General features: G+C 40.3%; 1 protein-coding gene across 1 annotated transcript in view; it reads right to left on the minus strand.

Moving 5' to 3' along the window:
- The window catches only part of tnr (tenascin R (restrictin, janusin)), a 169,635-nt gene extending 161,536 nt beyond the window's left edge, over nt 1-8,099 (minus strand). Inside the window, exon 1 of the mRNA XM_060918788.1 lies at nt 7,634-8,099. Coding sequence (XP_060774771.1) covers nt 7,634-8,099 — 466 coding nt within the window. The remainder of the gene's footprint in view (nt 1-7,633) is intronic.
- Between the last annotated feature and the right edge of the window lie 11,675 nt (nt 8,100-19,774).

The following is a 19,774-nucleotide window of genomic DNA, read 5'->3' on the forward strand; positions in this document are numbered from 1 at the left end:
AACTAATGGTGCTACAGGCTACAGAGCCAGTGACTGGGGTGTTCTAGGATTACTGGAAAAGAGGAAAATCTCCAACAAAACAAGAGCTGGTGAGTGCTTGTAAAGGAGTGAAGAAGTTGGATGGTCCCCTAAATCACTATGTATAGGCACCAGGGGAAGGACAAATTCTGTTCCAACTGCTGTTGCTCCAGTGTTTGCAGACAGTGGTCCAGGTCTCCATGATGATCATGGTCATCAAGGCATTGAGCATACCACAAGTGTCATGATGCAGAAGTGTTTTTGGCCATTTGTGAGAAGTGACATTGAAAGATATTGTCAGGCATGTAACTGTTGCACATAGTTATTTATTTATTTATTTATTTATTTTTTCCTTTTTGGTTGGCATTTATCTAAATAGTCATAGTGCAATATTGTTGACTGGCATTGTACACTTCTTGAGCTGTAGCCGAATTACCTGATAGATAGATTTAGAGACCCTATCTAGTCTGTGTGTAGCATAATGTTGGTTGCAGTGTTGATTCACCTATTATTTCCTGTGTGTAGTGTGCATCATTTGTGATTCTTAATGTGTGCAGTGGTGTTTTGCCCTGTGAGATCTTATCTGTCTTCCACCAAGTGTGTTGGGTCTTAAAATACCTATATCAACAGCATTTTTAGTTCTTTCTGGTGCATCTCTGCCTGCTACATCAAGTGACTCTGTCAGTGCTAGGCTTATTGTACACTTTGAAAATAATTACTGTGTAGCTTTATGCTTGCCCAATTGCTATTTTTGTTTTATTATTATTATTATTATTATTATTATTATGTACAAATGTGCGGCACGGTGGTGTAGTGGTTAGCGCTGTCGCCTCACAGCAAGAAGGTCCGGGTTCGAGCCCCGTGGGCCTTTCTGTGCGGAGTTTGCATGTTCTCCCCGTGTCTGCGTGGGTTTCCTCCGGGTGCTCCGGTTTCCCCCACAGTCCAAAGACATGCAGGTTAGGTTAACTGGTGACTCTAAATTGACCGTAGGTGTGAATGTGAGTGTGAATGGTTGTTTGTCTCTATGTGTCAGCCCTGTGATGACCTGATGACTTGTCTAGGGTGTGCCCCGCCTTTCGCCTGTAGTCAGCTGGGATAGGCTCCAGCTTGCCTGCGACCCTGTAGAACAGGATAAAGCGGCTAGAGATAATGAATGAGATGTACAAATGTATTTTATGACTACATTTTTATCTTTTGACTTATTGGCCTCTTGTCCTGTTTATTCTGAGCATATACCTGTGTATGTGGTGGAGTATAATGGAAGTTCCAGTTATACTGTCAAGTCTGCACCTGCTCACACTCAAGTCTCCACTTCCCAGAGTGCGCAGCAGCCTCCAAACATGACCACTGCAGATGACGGTAACCAACCTGCACCACACCGCCCTCCATCTCCGGAAAACTGATTAGCACTACACCTATTCCCCATCTCACATAATCAACAGTGTGTATATACAGTAAAGACTCTAGTTTGCACTTACCAACTGCAAAGTAAATGCTCAGTGTTCCCTTGCCTGACTTTACTAAGCCTTTTGTTATCATGTTGATACAATGTTTGTTTGTTTTTTTTACTTTATTTGTATGTTGGAATTTGCCCTTTTGTCTTTGCCTCTGATATTCTGTGCCTCACCTGACCATTGCCTGCTCTTTGACCTTGACATTGCTTCATGATTTGGATTTGTTTGCCAGTTTGCCTTAGTAAACTCTCTGCCACTTTTACATCCATCTGTCACATGCATTCATGACATGTACAAGTCTCTTACACAATTTTATCAAAACATGGATGGCACAATATAGTGAGGTTTTGATCATTAAAGCAGAAAATTAGAGATATTGAGAAAAGGAAATGTGTAATAATGTGTTAAATGTTTGATTTAATCATGTTGTGAATAGGAGTTGTGACTATATTCATAGTATGAATCTTATCACAGCAGGAATGCTTAGGAAGTGCAAGGCTCTCTGGTATGTAGGTAAGATTATCAAACATGGAAGTGAGTCATAGTTATAAGTAGTTTTTTTTTTTTAAGAAATGGTAATTTTAAATTAAAATAATAACCAAAAATAAAGCCTGATTTACAGTGGTGGTTGAAAGTTTGTGAACCCTTTAGAATTTTTTATATTTCTGCATAAATATAACCTAAAACTTGATCAGATTTTCACACAAGTCCTAAAAGTAGATAAAGAGAACCCAGTTAAACAAATGAGACAGAAAATGTTATTTGGTCATTTATTTATTGAGGAAAATGATCCAATATTACATATCTGTGAGTGGCAAAAGTATGTGAACTTCTAGGATTAGCAGTTAATTTAAAGGTGAAATTAGAGTCAGGTGTTTTCAATCAATGGGATGACAATCAGGTGTGAGTAGGCACCCTGTTTTATTTAAAGAACAGGGATCTATCAAAGTCTGATCTTCACAACACATGTTTGTGGAACAGCCCTGTGATGACCTGGCGACTTGTCCAGGGTGTACCCCGCCTTTTGCCCGTAGTCAGCTGGGATAGGCTCCAGCTTGCCTGCGACCCTGTAGAAGGATAAAGCGGCTAGAGATAATGAGTTGAGATGAGATGTTTGTGGAAGTGTATCATGGCATGAACAAAGGAGATTTCTGAGGACCTCAGAAAAAGCATTGCTGATGCTCATCAGGCTGGAAAAAGTTACAAAACCATCTCTAAAGAGTTTGGACTCCACCAATCCACAGTCAGACAGATTGTGTACAAATGGAGGAAATTCAAGTCCATTGTTACCCTCCCCAGGAGTGGTCGACCAACAAAGATCACTCCAAGAGCAAGGTGTGTAATAGTTGATGAGGTCACAAAGGACCCCAGGGTAACTTCTAAGCAACTGAAGGCCTCTCTCACATTGACTGATGTTAATGTTCGTGAGTCCACTGTCAGGAGAACACCAAACAACAATGGTGTGCATGGCAGGGTTGCAAGGAGAAAGCTGCTGCTCTCCAAAAAGAACATTGCTGCTCATCTGCAGTTTTCTAAAGATCACGTGGACAAGACAGACGGATACTGGAAAAATGCTTTGTGGACAGATGAGACCAAAATAGAACTTTTTGGTTTAAATGAGAAGTGTTATGTTTGGAGAAAGGAAAACACTGCATTCCAGCATAAGAACCTTATCTCATCTGTGAAACATGGTGGTGGTAGTATCATGGTTTGGGCCTGTTTTGCTGCATCTGGGCCAGGACAGCTTGCCATGATTGATGGAACAATGAATTCTGAATTATACCAGCAAATTCTAAAGGAAAAATTTCAGGACATCTGTCCATGAACTGAATCTCAAGAGAAGGTGGGTCATGCAGCAAGACAACGAACCTAAGCACACAACTCGTTCTACCAAAGAATTGTTAAAGAAGAATAAAGTTAATGTTTTGGAATGGCCAAGTCAAAGTCCTGACCTTAATCCAATCGAAATGTTGTGGAAGGACCTGAAGTGAGCAGTTCATGTGAGGAAACCCACCAGCATCCCAGAGTTGAAGCTGTTCTGTATGGAGGAATGGGCTAAAATTCCTCCAAGCCGGTGTGCAGGACTGATCAACAGTTACCGGAAATGTTTAGTTGCAGTTATTGCTGCACAAGGGGATCACACCAGATACTGAAAGCAAAGGTTCACATACTTTTGCCACTCACAGATTTGTAATATTGGATCATTTTCCTCAATAAATAAATGACCAAGTATAATATTTTTGTCTCATTTGTTTAACTGGGTTCTCTTTATCTACTTTTTAATTGATTGATTGATTGATTGATTGATTGATTGATTGATTCCGAACAGTAAAAAAGATATAAAAACAAACAAAAAAACAACAAAAAATAAAAATAAAAAATGCAATCATCAAAACATTGTCATAAACAAACAGAATAGCATAGCCACAAGACAATAACATAATAATGTTCGGAAAGGATTAGGAAGAAGTAAATAACTTATCAAATCCTAACCCTCTATACCACCATTAATCAAACGTCAATTTCCACCATAATAAACTATATATACAAAAGAAAGCAAAATCAACAAAAAAAAAAAACATACCAAGATATACCAACATGGTATAATATTGACCAAATCAAATCATATATACAAATACTTATGTTATGCATACAATACATATATACAGCACATACATATACACATACCTATAACTATACACATCCATACATACACAGACACCCATATCATAATTATGCATCTCATCTCATCATCTCTAGCCACTTTATCCTGTTCTACAGGGTCGCAGGCAAGCTGGAGCCTATCCCAGCTGACTACGGGCGAAAGGCCGAGTACACCCTGGACAAGTCGCCAGGTCATCACAGGACTGACACATAGACACAGACAACCATTCACACTCACATTCACACCTACGGTCAATTTAGAGTCACCAGTTAACCTAACCTGCATGTCTTTAGACTGTGGGGGAAACCGAAGCAAACCCACGCGGACACGGGGAGAACATGCAAACTCCACACAAAAAGACCCTCGCCGGCCACGGGGCTCGAACCAAGACCTTCTTGCTGTGAGGTGACGGCGCTAACCACTACACCACCGTGCCGCCTATATATATATATATATATATATATATATATATAAAAAAAATTTTGAAGGCCCTTACCCTTCAAATGCTCAGTTGTATAAAATGAGATAAATGTAAGTCACTCTGGATAAGGGTGTCTGCCATAAATGTAAATGTAGTGTGTGTGTGTTTTCTTATAATGGATTCCAAATACACAGTTCCGAAAACACAGCCAATATGAGTACATATTTTGACACTAGGGACAACATTTCTGAAACATTTGATTTTACTTCGCATGACTGCCACTTGACAACAGTTTTTCCACCATATCACCAAGTCCAGATGTTATTTTTGCAACACCTTATGTGCCAAAGATGGTTGTTGCGAAAACTATGACAATCACTTGATTTATTTGCTTACTTCATGAAGCAGTAAAATTTTTCAGAGAGGTGTTTTGCAAATGCTTTCAGGGAAGTGCAATATTTAAGGTATATAATATACACATTGGTTCCTTTACAAGAAAACTTTTAATAATGCTGTTTAAATATATAAAAATCCATCGTGACATACAGTGGTGCTTGAAAGTTTGTGAACCCTTTAGAATTTTTTATATTTCTGGATAAATATGGCCTAAAACATCATCAGATTTTCACACAAGTCCTAAAAGTAAATAAAGAGAACCCAGTTAAACAAATGAGACAAAAATATTATATTTGGTCATTTATTTATTGAGGAAAATAATCCAATATTACATATCTGTGAGTGGCAAAAGTATGTGAACTTCTAGGATTTGCAGTTAATTTGAAGGTGAAATTAGAGTCAGGTGTTTTCAATCAATGGGATGACAATCAGCTGTGAGTGGGCACCCTGTTTTATTTAAATAACAGGGATCTATCAAAGTGATCTTCACAACACATGTTTGTGGAAGTGTATCATGGCAGAAACAAAGATTTCTGAGGACCTCATAAAAAGCGTTGTTGATGCTCATCAGGCTGGAAAAAGTTACAAAACCATCTCTAAAGAGTTTGGACTCCACCAGTCCACAGTCAGACAGCTTATGTATAAATGGAGGAAATTCAAGACCATTTTACCCTCCCCAGGAGTGGTCACCCAACAAAGCTCACTCCAAGAGCAAGGCATGTAATAGTTGGCGAGGTCACAAAGGACCCCAGGGTAATTTCTAAGCAACTGAAGGCCTCTCTCAAATTGGCTAATGTTAATGTTCGTGAGTCCACCATCAGGAGAACACTGAACAACAATGGTGTGCATGGCAGGGTTGCAAGTAGAAAGCCACTGCTCTCCAAAAACAACATTGCTGTTTGTCTGCAGTTTGCTAAAGATCACATGGACAAGCCAGAAGGCTATTGGAAAAATGTTTTGTGGATGGATGAGACCAAAATAGAACTTTTTACTTTAAATGAGAAGCATTATGTTTGGAGAAAGGAAAACACTGCATTCTAGCATAAGAACCTTACCCCATCTGTGAAACATGGTGGTGGTAGTATTATGGTTCGGGCCTGTTTTGCTGCATCTGGACCAGGACAGCTTGCCATCATTGATGGAACAATGAATTCTGAATTATACCAGCGAATTCTAAAGGAAAATGTCAGGACATCTGTCCATGAACTGAATCTCAAGAGAAGGTGGGTCATGCAGCAAGACAACGAACCTAAGCACACAACTCGTTCTACCAAAGAATTGTTAAAGAAGAATAAAGTTAATGTTTTGGAATGGCCAAGTCAAAGTCCTGACCTTAATCCAATCGAAATGTTGTGGAAGGACCTGAAGTGAGCAGTTCATGTGAGGAAACCCACCAACATCCCAGAGTTGAAGCTGTTCTGTACGGAGGAATGGGCTAAAATTCCTCCAAGTCGGTGTGTAGGACTGATCAACAGTTACCGGAAATGTTTAGTTGCAGTAATTGTTGCACGGGGGGGGGTCACACCAGATACTGAAAGCAAAGGTTCACATACTTTTGCCACTCACAGATATGGAATATTGGATCATTTTCCTCAATAAATAAATGACCAAGTATAATATTTTTGTCTCATTTGTTTAACTGGGTTCTTTTTATCTACTTTTAGGACTTGTGAAAATCTGATGATGTTTTAGGTCATATTTATGCAGAAATATAGACAATTCTAAAGGGTTCACAAACTTTCAAGCACCACTGTATGATGTCTGATGTTTGAAAAATGTCATTTCAGTGTTTTCCTGATTTAGTACCAAGTTAATATGGATCATTCTGATCCAAACAGAATATGAGGTTTGGATAAATATTTGTTGATTTTTCAGTTCAAATACTTCCACTATGAAGCTTATTTTGTTTAATGAGGTGAAATTTAACAATTGTCTCCAGATTCCTTTTCAAGCTTGGAAAACTGTATGAAAATTTATCCTAGAATTACTGAAGAAAAAACAATTTATTCTATCCACATTCACTGGATATAAGCAATCGCACGCTCTGATTGGCTACTCTACTACTAGGATATCATCTCTTCTACTGTGAGTAGAGTAAAACAAAATGGTGGAGTGTGTTGCTGAACCAACTGAAGACAAAATAAAAACTCTACTTGAAAACAAAACCCCAAAGATTATCAAGTATTTAAAAGAAACAGAAATGGTGAAAAAGAATATAGACACCCCCCCCCCCCCCCCCATATCTCCTGTTCCACACTCCAGCCCAGTTGGTGGCGGTAATGCACCTTTAAGTTGGTTTGCCAACTGCCAAAAACCTTTAAAAATAATAATAATAATAATAATAATAATCCCCCCCCAAAAAAATTGGATAAAAGTATTTGATGCTAAGAATGTATCTTTTTTAATTTTTCAAGAATTATTATTATAGCATTTTTCACAAATTGCTATTGTCATTTTGCTGGTTTGTTTACGTTCTAAGTGGAAATTATTTGGTTGGAAATTTTGTATAAGGTTTTTATTTATCAAATTTAAAAAAAAATGCTGTTTCTCAAAATCCAGTGAACATGGATATAATATAACACTTATTCCACTCAATCTTGTCATACATGTGCAACTTTATTTCATGGAATAACTGTTAAATATATTAAAGAAAAAACAATATATCTCTCTTGGACTCACCCAGGACTAAGTTCTCTCCACAGCAAGCACCGCTACACTGTGCCCTGAGCAGTGAAACTTCTCTCTCCAGCATTTCTATGCGACTGACTAGCTGCTGTAGCATGGCTGAAGCTGGGCATGAACACACTGTCTTGGGGATGTTGATGCGGTGGGTGAAAGTCACCTGGCTGTCCAAGTCCATTGATTGCTCCTCATACTCCTCATCAGATTTATCACTCCCTTTGGATCCCTTTGATCCCAGATCCACTGAGCACAGGGACTCTAGTGGAACATTAATGTTGTACACATGGTTGAAGATCATGGGTTGGCTCTGATTGTTGGTGTTGCCACTACCATCTGTGGCTTGCCGTTTGATCCTTGCTGTCCATACTCTTTTGTTCTTGTGTGCTGTCACAGCATTAACACTGAGGAACAGCAATGCCAGGCTCATCAGAGAATACAATGCCATTATGGACCCAAACACCATAGCTTCAGGTCTAAAAGGCATAAAGAAAAAAAAAGATAAAGCTAATTTAGTTTGTCATTGGAAACTAACTCAGAAAAGGACAGGAGCCAATATCACATGGTGATTCCCTAGGGATATGGGATTGATCAGGACTCAGGGCCAGGATGGAATGTATAAAGCTTCTGAGAATTATGATTAAAAACAGTCTTAGAAACCTAATAATAATAAAAAAAAATCTTAGTTACAAGTGAGTAAAATGCATTACAGAGCTGTTGCATAAGCATAAATAAACTTAACAAGGTTTAAGAAGTAACCCTAGGAGTAAACGCTGTACGACAATGACATCGCTGTAAATAAATTGATCACCCCTACCCCATTTCTATCTTGCCACAATTCTGTCTTATATATACACATACAGTACATACACACAGTACCAGTCAAAAGTTTGAACATGCATTCTAATTCAATTGTTTTTGTTTATTTTTATTAATTAAAAGTAATTTCATGTCCTAAAGTAATGATGGATGTTTCTCTTTACTTAGTTGAACGGTTCTTGACATAATATGGATTACTACATTTGTGGAATAGGGCTATTTACTTTATTTTTATTATTTACTGTTCGATCTCAAATGCACTAAGAAGGCAAGAAATTGCACTAATTAACTTTTGACGAGGTACACCTATTAACTGAAAAGCATTCCAGGTGACTACCTCATGAAGCTGGTTAAGATAATGCCAATAGTGTGCAAAGTGTCATCAAGGCAAACACTGGCTACTTTGGAGAATCTAAAATATGAAACATATTTTATTTGTTTAACACTGTTTTTGCTTATCATATAATTCCATATATGTTCCATATCTTATTTCATAGTTTTGTTGTCTTCAGTATTGTTCTACAATGTAGAAAATAGTCAAAATACAGAAAAAAAACCTGTGAATGAGTAGGTGTGTCCAAACTTTTGACCAGTACTGTATACATACTCTTCTGATTGTCATGACATTCATGTCCATGCATGTAAACTTCTGACCGCAACTGTATACACATTTACATTTACAACATTTAGAATGATAATGGATTTAATACTTTGTCATGGACACACTGTTACAACTCCAGATAACAGAGAACATTTAATTTTTCTCCCTTCAAATACAAGCATGACTAGACTGAAATCCAGATCCAAGAGATGATTCAGTGGGAGAAGGAAAGAAAAAATGAGCAAAAAGATTTGGGTTCAACCTGATTAATTAGAACAACAAAATGGTTTACCAGGAGATGGTAAAGGCAATTAGTGTCCCATATTCAGCTGTTCTGCAAGGATGATTGCCAGAAAAAAAGCAACATGCTACTTCCCCGACTGAGATAGAAACATTAAAATAAAAACACAAGAAACCACAGACAAATGAAATTATCTATTTCCATGATTGTTAACCCTGCAGCACTGAAACTGCTCTCTATGATGAGAATAACTCGGTTTTTATTCGTACTGTATTTTATAGATGATAAGAATAACTCAGTTGATTAGTGTTGTATCATTTGATACTACTTAATACTGTATTCTTTCATGGGGTGTTTTTTATTATTATTATTATTTTTATTCTGGTCCCCAATGCAGACACTGCATGCTGACCTAGGCTTGACTGATCATGGTGTTGACCAGCAAACACTACATATCCATGCCTCCTGTTGATTCATTGTTATTAGTTTAGCCAAGTGACTTGGGTTCTCCTCTTTTAAGTGATGGTCTGTAGCAAAACTGAATCTGCGATTATCCACTGTCTGCTGGACTTGTGTGCCAAAGACCTGCCCAGGCATTAGTGCCAAGTGACGTAAAATGTTTAACTAGACTATGGCAGTGTCATTAAACCAGCCAAATTTACCTTCTCATTTGTCTTACTAGACCAATGATTTACCCTGCCCTGTGGCTATCACTCTCATAGCTTGGACCACTGCCTGGATGATCTTTGTGCTCATTGAATCTCCTGTCATCGGTATTATGAGGGCCAAGAGTAAATTCACTCTGGTGTTAGACTTACATTTGTTGTTTATTGAGTGTATCAGCTCTTTTTTATATTAGTGTTGTACACAGATATCCTGTTTATAATGAAACTGACACCCTGTGTATAATGAAACTGATGCACTGTGGAGTCGCCCAGCCACTGACATAGACCATAAAATGGGTCAGGCATTTGATACTTTGCGTTATGTGGAGGATTAAACTTTAATTTTGCTAAGTCAGCCAAATGCTGCTGTTCCATGTTCTGGGGTTACACTCTGCCCTTCAGAATGCTCTGTTGGAAAGCTATCATCATTTTCCTCCAAGGTGGACCTCAAACTTAATGAAAAGAGATGCAGCAACTGTACGTATATCAGATATTGTTTCTACATTTAAGGCAGCTCTACTAAGTTCCCCTAAGCTCTGAACTTTACTCCTCTGTTGCACTGCTGCTAACAGCTCTTGAATTTCATTCATGCCCACTACCAGTTTCCAAGAAATTCAGGCATATTATGTCTATCATCCACCTCCATGAGGGGCTTGGCAGAATAAACAATTAGCAATTATGCTTTGAAATACAGGAGATTAAGAAACTGGTGAAAAGCTGAAAAAAGTTAAACAATTCACAGCAAGTTAGAATTTATTACACTGTGTTTGCAGCACCACTACATGTCAAAACATTACCTCTTTGAGTGCCTGCTTTCTGAGGTAGGGCTGAATATTGATAAATCAGTACTGTACTGTTTACCATCACCCAAGGTGCACATCAACACACTCTTCTTGATGGTATAGATTTTACCATAACAATTATATGTCAGGTGGCACGGTGGTGTAGTGGTTAGCGCTGTCGCCTCACAGCAAGAAGGTCCGGGTTCGTGGCCGGCGAGGGCCTTTCTGTGTGGAGTTTGCATGTTCTCCCCATGTCCGTGTGGGTTTCCTCCAGGTGCTCCGGTTTCCCCCACAGTCCAAAGACATGCAGGTTAGGTTAACTGGTGACTCTAAATTGACCATAGGTGTGAGTGTGAATGGTTGTCTGTGTCTATGTGTCAGCCCTGTGATGACCTGGTGACTTGTCCAGGGTGTACCCTGCCTTTCACCCATAGTCAGCTGGGATAGGCTCCAGCTTGCCTGCAACCCTGTAGAACAGGATAAAACAGCTACAGATAATGAGGTGAGAATTATATGTCAACTTTTGCAAGAATTTTAAGTCCTTGACTAGAAGATGAGTATGAAGGACTCTGCTAGTTCCAGAAAGAACCTATCTTAGCAGTCTGGAACATAATGTCCATCCATCTGTCCATCCATCCATCCATCCATCCATCCATCCATCCCTCCCTGCCATTTATCTGTCAGGGTTACAGTTGAGCTGGAGCCAATCCCAGCTGACTTCCATAAGAGGTAGAATACACGTTGGGCAGGTTGTTAATCTACCACAGGACTAATGTAGAGACAAACAACCATTCACACCTATGGGCAATTTAGAGTAACCGGTTGACCTAAGACTGTTGGAGGAAACCAGCGCAAAACTACACAGGCACAGGGAGAACATGCAAACTCCAACCACATAAAGGCCCCAGTCAGCCACAAGGTTCAAACCCAGAACCTTCTTGAAGTGAGGTGACAGTGCTAATCACTGTGCCACCCCATATGTGTATTCAACACAAATATTTGAATTTTGTGAACTGTATCCACCTTTCCCTACCTAGGCTAATTTTATTGGTTCCTAAAACTACACTGCATGAGAATTAAAGAAAAAGCACAATGAAGACTTTGGACATTTGGCATATTCCTTAATAACTAATAATGAATAATAACTCACTAATTCACAGGCTTGTGTTCAAGCATTTGTGACAGAATACAAGTCACACAGGATAATGGCAAATAAATAGGCCTTGGCAGTGTGTAAAGCTTTGAGCAGAATAGTCCATAGGGCAAATGTTGAAGAGAATCAATTCAAAAACCTAATTAGAGCTAATCAATTAGAGAGAGCAGATTGAAACTCTAGGGCAGTGTCTAATGTGTTTTCCTAATCTTTTCAGTCTCGTAATGGTAGCTTTCATGCTGGGATAGTAATTATAAACTTTTCCAATGACTCAGGGCTGGTGCAGGTGCCAGAGACCATCCTGGTTCTAGAAACCTGTGACCTGGAGAAAGAATATCAATATGGAATTAAATGGTGGACTTTTCCAAAGCATGGCAAATTCATAATAATATAACATGGCAGTGTGGTGCATTTTAACACACATACACATTCTGTATAAATGTGTGCATGTACAACCCCAATTCCAAAAAAAAGTTGAAAAATTTGGGACACTGTGTAAAATGTAAATAAAAGCAGAATGAAATGATTTGCAAATAATGGAAACCCTATAACTCCCTATATAAAAGAGTACAATGACAACATGTCAATTGTTGAAACTGAGAATAATAATAATCCTTTATCTGTAGCCGCTTATCCTGTTCTACACGGTCGCAGGCAAGCTGGAGCCTATCCCAACTGACTATGGGCAAGAGGCAGGGTATACCCTGGACAAGTCGTCAGCAGGGCTGACACATAGACACAAACAACCATTCACACCTATGGTCAATTTAGAGCCACCAATTAGTCTAACCTGCATGCCTTTGGACTGTGGGGGGAAACTGGAGCAAACCCACACAGACATAGCATGCAAACTCCACACAGAAAGGCCCTCGTCGGCCCCTGGGCTTGAACTCAGGACCTTCTTGCTGTGAGGCGACAGTACTAAGCACTACACCACTGTGGCACCCTGTCAGTAACATGATTTGGTATAAAAAGTAAAGCTGAGAACAGTGCCTCTGGATTGGCAGACTGGGGTAGTGGTACCCCTTTTTAAAAAGGGGGACCAGACAGTGTGTTCCAACTACAGGTATAGGGGGATCACACTTCTCAGCCTCCCTGGGAAAGCCTATGCTGGGGTGCTGGAGAGGAGAGTCCGGTCGATAGGTGAACCTTGGATTCAGGAGGAGCAATGCGGTTTTTGTCCTGGTCGTGGAACACTGGACCAGCTCTTTACCCTTGCAAGGGTACTGGAGGGTGCATGGGAGTTTGCCCAATCAGTCTACGTGTGTTTTGTGGACCTGGAGAAGGCTTACAACCATGTCCCTCGTGGTGCCCTGTGGGGGGTGCTTCGGGAGTATGGGGTTCCGGGCCCACTACTGCAGGCCATTCGGTCCCTGTTTGAACAGAGCAGGAGTTTGGTTCGCATTGCCGGCAGTAAGTCAGACTTCTTCCCGGTGCATGTTGGAATCCGCCAAGGCTGTCCTTTGTCACCGGTTCTGTTCATAACTTTTATGGACAGAATTTTTAGGTGCAGCCAAGGGGCGGAGGGTGTGTGCTTTGGTGGCATCAGGATCACGTCTCTGCTTTTTGCGGATGATGTGGTCTTGTTGGCTTCATCAATCTGTGGCTTACAACATGCGCTGGGATGGTTTGCAGCTGGGTATGAAGCAGCTGAGATGTGGATCAGCACCTCCAAGTCCCTGGTCATGGCACTCAGCCGGAAACAGGTGGAGTGCTTACTCCAGGTCAGGGGGGAGTTGCTACCTAAAGTGGAGGAGTTTAAGTATCTCAGGGTTTTGTTCACAAGTGAGGGTAAGGGGGAGCAGGAGTTGGACAGAAGGATCGGGGCAGCGTCAGCAGTGATGTGGACGCTAAACCAGTCTGTTGTGGTAAAGAGAGAGCTGAGCCAAAAGGCAAAGCTCTCAATTTACTGGTCCATCTATGTTCCCATTCTCACCTATGGTCACGAGCTATGGGTAGTGACCGAAAGAATGAGATCGCGGATACTGTCAGGCAGTAGCCTAGCCTGACAAAAAAGCAATGCTGGACAATGTACAATATAAATGTGCAATACCTCTACTGTTGGACATTTTTTCATATCTTTTTAATATATATATATATATATGTAAATTCTTAATTTATTTATCTAGAAGTTTTCTAAAGACTTAATTTATCTAGAAGTTCTCTCTTTTTTCTATTCTATTCTCTGTTTATCCTATAATAATTCTACTTGAATTTTAATTTCCCTGAGGGAACCCTCCCAAAGGGATCAATAAAGTTCTAGTTAATATAACAAGCAGTAGAAATTAGTTTTCTCTGCAGGGTGGCTGGGTTCTCCCTTAGAGACAGGGTGAGACGCTTGGTCATTCAGGAGAGACTCTGAGTAGAACCGCTGCTCCTCCACATTGAAAGGAGTCAGTTGAGGTGGTTTGGGCACTTTGTTAGGATGCCCTCTGGACGTCTCCCAAGGGAAGTTTTCTGGGCATGCCCCACCGGAAGGAGACCCCGGGGCAGACCCAGGACACGCTGGAGAGATTACATCTCTTGGCTGGCCTGGAAACGCCTCGGTATTCCCCCGGAAGAGCTGGTGGAGGTGGCCGGGGAGAGGGAAGTCTGGGCTGCTCTGCTTAGGCTGCTACCCCTGCGACCCAGATCTGGATAAGCGGTAGAAGATGGATGGATGGATGGAGTAAAGCTGAGGAGGGGTTCACTACTCTGTGAAAGACTGTATTGGCAAATTTAAGAATTTTGGAGCCATGACACTGAAAGCTCTCCCACCCATGGAAGAAAGCCCAAATGTATTGCAAACAAGCAAGTGTTTTAACTGGGAGACCCAAAAGAAGTGCATTGGAATAATCAAGAATAATGTAATGAAAGGATGGATAAGTATTTCAGCATCATCCACTGAGAAAAAGAGTTATGTAGGCATGCAATATTTTGAAGGTGGAAAAAATCCTACTTTAATCAAGGAGTTTACATTAGAATCAAAGGAAAATATTTGATCAAAAATGACACCAAGTACGTACTTTGTGTAAACTTAAGAATATCACCCTCAATATTAAGTTTATGAGTAGAGCTTCTGTTTTATCTGTGTTCAATCTGAGATAGTTAGACTCCAACCAAGCCTTTACATCATGAATGCAGGCAGACAGTGGAGGGGGTGGGAGAGATGAGTTGCACCTAGTACTAATATAGATCTGCATATCATCAGCATAATTGTGAAATATTAGACCATGGCAATTTGTTGTTTCAGTGAGATTAACTGATTCCTATCTTTAAGATAAGAGGTAAACCAGGTGACTGCTGTACCAGTGATGCCAACTGTTAAGAGATGTGAAAGAAGGATGTGATGGCATATCATGTGAAATGCAGAGCTAAGATCATGGAGAAACAAAATATTAAGTAAGGCTGAGTCTGTAGAGAGGAAAAAAAACATTAACAACTCTAAGATGCACTGTCTCAGTACTATGTCATTGTTGAAAACCAGACTGAAATGGTTAATAAATATTGTTTAAGTTACGATAAGACTACAGCTGGGAAGCAACAACTCTTTCAAGAAATTTTGCAGCAAAATGTAGGTTAGAATTTGGTCTATAATTGTTGAAGTTGAGACAGGGGTTTTTTAAGGATTGGTGAGACTGATGCCATTTTTAGCTCATGTGGAATGACTTTAGAGGTAAGAAAACAGTTGATAAGATGTGTACGGGTAGGGATAACAGAAGGCATGCAATTTTTAAGGAGGGAAGTAGGAACAGGATCAAGCTAACAGAAGGTGGAATTAGATTTCTTAACAAGTTCAGACAAATCAGCTAGAGTAATAGGGGTGAAGTTAAGCATTGGGGTAGGTACATGTTCTTGAAGGAAATCATCAGGAGAAGTGTTTAAGACAGAGAAAGTGTTGTAAATTGATTCAGTCTTATTCCTGAAATGTTTAAGAATGGAATTGCACATGTCATCAGATCCAGAGAGCACAGTAGCAGGAGCATGCAAGTCTATAAACTGTGGCAAAAAGTGTCTTAGGCCTACAATTAGCAGTACCTACTGAGGAAGATAAATACCCTTAATGCTGCTTACTAAATCTATGTATGTACAACTTCATGTGGTTTGAATCTTGTGGAATGTCCCTGAGGGTGGGTGGAACACTGAAGCGCAGACAGGTGGGTAATGATGCTGAATACAGTCACTTTTATTTATAGACTGACTTTTCAGCTTTAAAGTTAGTTTTCTCTTGCACACACACACACACACACACACACACACACACACACACACACACAAAAACATCAATTAGCAACAGGTGTGATCACTTTGTCACTCACCTTCCCTGGCCTCGCCCTCCATTCACAAAGCGATGCTTGACCACGTCCCCGCTGCCACAAATATATTTGAGAATGAACAGAAAGGTCAGTTTTCTTATATAGACGAACGAGCCGGGGGGAGGTATGACAGGATGGCGCACACCTTGTTTTAATAGGATCAAAGGCATCAAGAACTTCAGAAACAGAAGAGTTGTAGAGAGACACGATCTGATCAGGGCAATAAAGTTGAATAGAGGAGGTTAAAGACGAGGTGGCTAGAGCAGCAAAAAAGGAGATAGGGTCAATAGATGTGACTCTGTTGGTTAACTCAGAAGGAAGGATACTAAGACTGAAATCAGTCGGGTTGTGATCTAAAATGCCACCTTGAACTCAGCGCTGAAACAACTAAAAGAGCAGATTTAATCCAGTAGATGTTCACCACAGTGTGTAGGGAAAGTTACATGTTGCTTCAAGTTAAAGCACTGCACTAAGGATATAAATTCATTGCTAGTGGATTCACCTCAACTTGTATACTAAAGTCACCAAGTAACATCAGTATGTACAGAGCAGGCTAAAGTGAGATCAATGATCACTGAGATCAGAAAAGAAAGTAGCCTGGGCTTTTGGTGGACAATGAACTAAAATAATAAGCAGTGAGGGAGATCCAACAACTTCCAAAGCCAGATATTCAGAGGCTTCTACAGCATGAAATTCAATAGGCACAGTTTTAATGCAGTTCCTAAAGACAACAGCTAGTCCACCACCCTGGCTCTTCAGCTGCAGCTTTGCCTGATAGCAAGAAGTCATCAGGTATCTAAGTTTCCGTCAACAATAATGTCCAATTTTTTTTAAATCAATAATTAAATCCCTGAGAAATGTAGACGTTTTGGTGAGAAAGCGACAGTTCAAAAGCACAGAAATGTTGTTTAAAGCTGGGAGATTTCCTGACTTATGGTAGAGTTCATCCTTTGCTAAAAATTTCAGAGAAGCAAATTTCAGTCTGTGGGAGAGAAAGGATCTTCCAGATTGTTGCTTTACCAGTCTGTGACTCCATATCGAGGGAATCACAGTAGCACAGAGCAATGCATAAGCTGGAAGCAGCGGGCAAAGCAATGAGTGTATCAAGGTTGGCAAGTAATTCCAAGGGATTTACAATATCCATAAATCAGAGGGTCGAGGCAAAGATGGAAGTACAGTTCTTATAATTGTGATGAAGAGTACTCAAACACCATATTGCCAGGGAGAAAAACAAAAAGAAGTGCAAAAATAAGCACACTCGCAGGTTGTCTAGTAGTAGGGCATGAATACATAGCCTTAAATTCCATGATAGATTAGCAGAAAAGTGATGTTACATCTATATAGGCTTGAGCACTTAGCCACACTGCATGCATTGCATTAGCCAGAACCTACATAAGCCCACACCTGCCACCCAGTTAGTCGAAAGGAGGGAAGATGGACCCACTCAACAAAAAACAGTGGAACAAAACTCAGTGAAAGTGTGAAAACTCACCAATTTTGCCATAAGGTGAGGACAGAGCAGGATAGGCCTCACAGAGAAACAGCAAGAGATAGTAGGCTAGCAGGGAAAACTTAAGCCTCCAAAAATGGTAAGCATCCAACAGGAGAAGGCACACAGAGAAAAAGCAGAAGACAGGCCTCGCTTTGAGGGGTTGAGACCAAGTCAAGACCAAGCCAGGGCAAGATTGAATCAAGACCAGGACCGGACCAGACCAGTGTGTGTGAAGGGGAGCAGGGAGGGGTGACGGCCGTTAACAGTAAATAAAAATTCAAATTAGCAATGAGTCACATTATTGGTTGCATTTGAAGCAGGAAGTTTTACATCCAATCACAGTAATTATGTGAACAATAAATCAGACAATGCATAGGCAATTTAGTGAAATCTCCACAATTGTGGTCTTGACTAGTCTTGAAATAAAATCCTGAGTCCTCTATGTCTGAGATAAGACCAAGTAAAAAGTGGTCAAGACTGAGACCTTCAAAAAGTGGACTTGAGACCGATCTTGAGACCAAGACCGGTCTCAAGTACTACAACACTAGTATACACTAATGATGGCCTCCTTCACTTGCATCGACACCTCTTTGGACCACATATTGCAAGTTCCCATGAACAGCTGCCGAATGCAAATTCAACACTTGGAATCAACTCCATAACATTTTATCTTTAATTTGTCATGAATTAATGAGGAAAAAAGGCTATATTTGGCTATGAATCTGCTTATCAGGCAATTGTCCAATTACAACCCCGATTCCAAAACAGTTGGGACAAAGTACAAATTGTAAATAAAAACAGAATGCAATGATGTGGAAGTATCAAAATTCCATATTTTATTCAGAGTAGAACATAGATGACATATCAAATGTTTAAACTGAGAAAATGTATCATTTAAAGAGAAAAATTAGGTGATTTTAAATTTCATGACAACAACACATCTCAAAAAAGTTGGGGCAAGGCCATGTTTACCACTGTGAGACATCCCCTTTTCTCTTTACAACAGTCTGTAATCGTCTGGGGACTGAGGAGACAAGTTGCTCAAGTTTAGGGACAGGAATGTTAACCGATTCTTGTCTAATGTAGCATTCTAGTTGCTCAACTGTCTTAGGTCTTTTTTGTCATATTATCTTCCGTTTTATGATGCGCCAAATGTTTTCTATGGTTGAAAGATCTGGACTGCAGGCTGGCCAGTTCAGTACCCGGACCCTTCTTCTACGCAGCCATGGTGCTGTAATTGATGCAGTATGTGGTTTGGCATTGTCATGTTGGAAAATGCAAGGTCTTCCCTGAAAGAGACGTCGTCTGGATGGGAGCATATGTTGCTCTAGAACCTGGATATACCTTTCAGCATTGATGGGGTCTTTCCAGATGTGTAAGCTGCCCATGCCACATGCGCTAATGCAACCCCATACCATCAGAGATGCAGGCTTCTGAACTGAACACTGATAACAACTTGGGTCGTCCTTCTCCCCTTTAGTCCGAATGACACGGCGTCTCTGATTTCCATAAAGAACTTCAAATTTTGAGTCGTCTGACCACAGAACAGTTTTCCACTTTGCCACAGTCCATTTTAAATGAGCCTTGGCCCAGAGAAGATGTCTGCACTTCTGGATCATGTTTAGATATGGCTTCTTCTTTGAACTATAGAGTTTTAGCTGGCAACGGCGGATGGCACGGTGAATTGTGTTCACAGATAATGTTTTCTGGAAATATTCCTGAGCCCATTTTGTGATTTCCAATACAGAAGCATGCCTGTATGTGATGCAGTGTCGTCTAAGGGCCCGAAGATCATGGGCACCCAGTATGGTTTTCCGGCCTTGACCCTTACACACAGAGATTCTTCCAGATTCTCTGAATCTTTTGATGATATTATGCACTGTAGATGACGATATGTTCAAACTCTTTGCAATTTTACACTGTCGAACTCCTTTCTGATATTGCTCCACTATTTGTCGGCGCAGAATTAGGGGGATTGGTGAGCCTCTTCCCATCTTTCCTTCTGAGAGCTGCTGCCACTCCAAGATGCTCTTTTTATACCCAGTCATGTTAATGACCTATTGCCAATTGACCTAATGAGTTGCAATTTGGTC

The sequence above is a fragment of the Neoarius graeffei genome, chromosome 1 (assembly GCF_027579695.1).
Source record: "Neoarius graeffei isolate fNeoGra1 chromosome 1, fNeoGra1.pri, whole genome shotgun sequence".
Classification (NCBI taxonomy): Eukaryota; Metazoa; Chordata; class Actinopteri; order Siluriformes; family Ariidae; genus Neoarius; species Neoarius graeffei.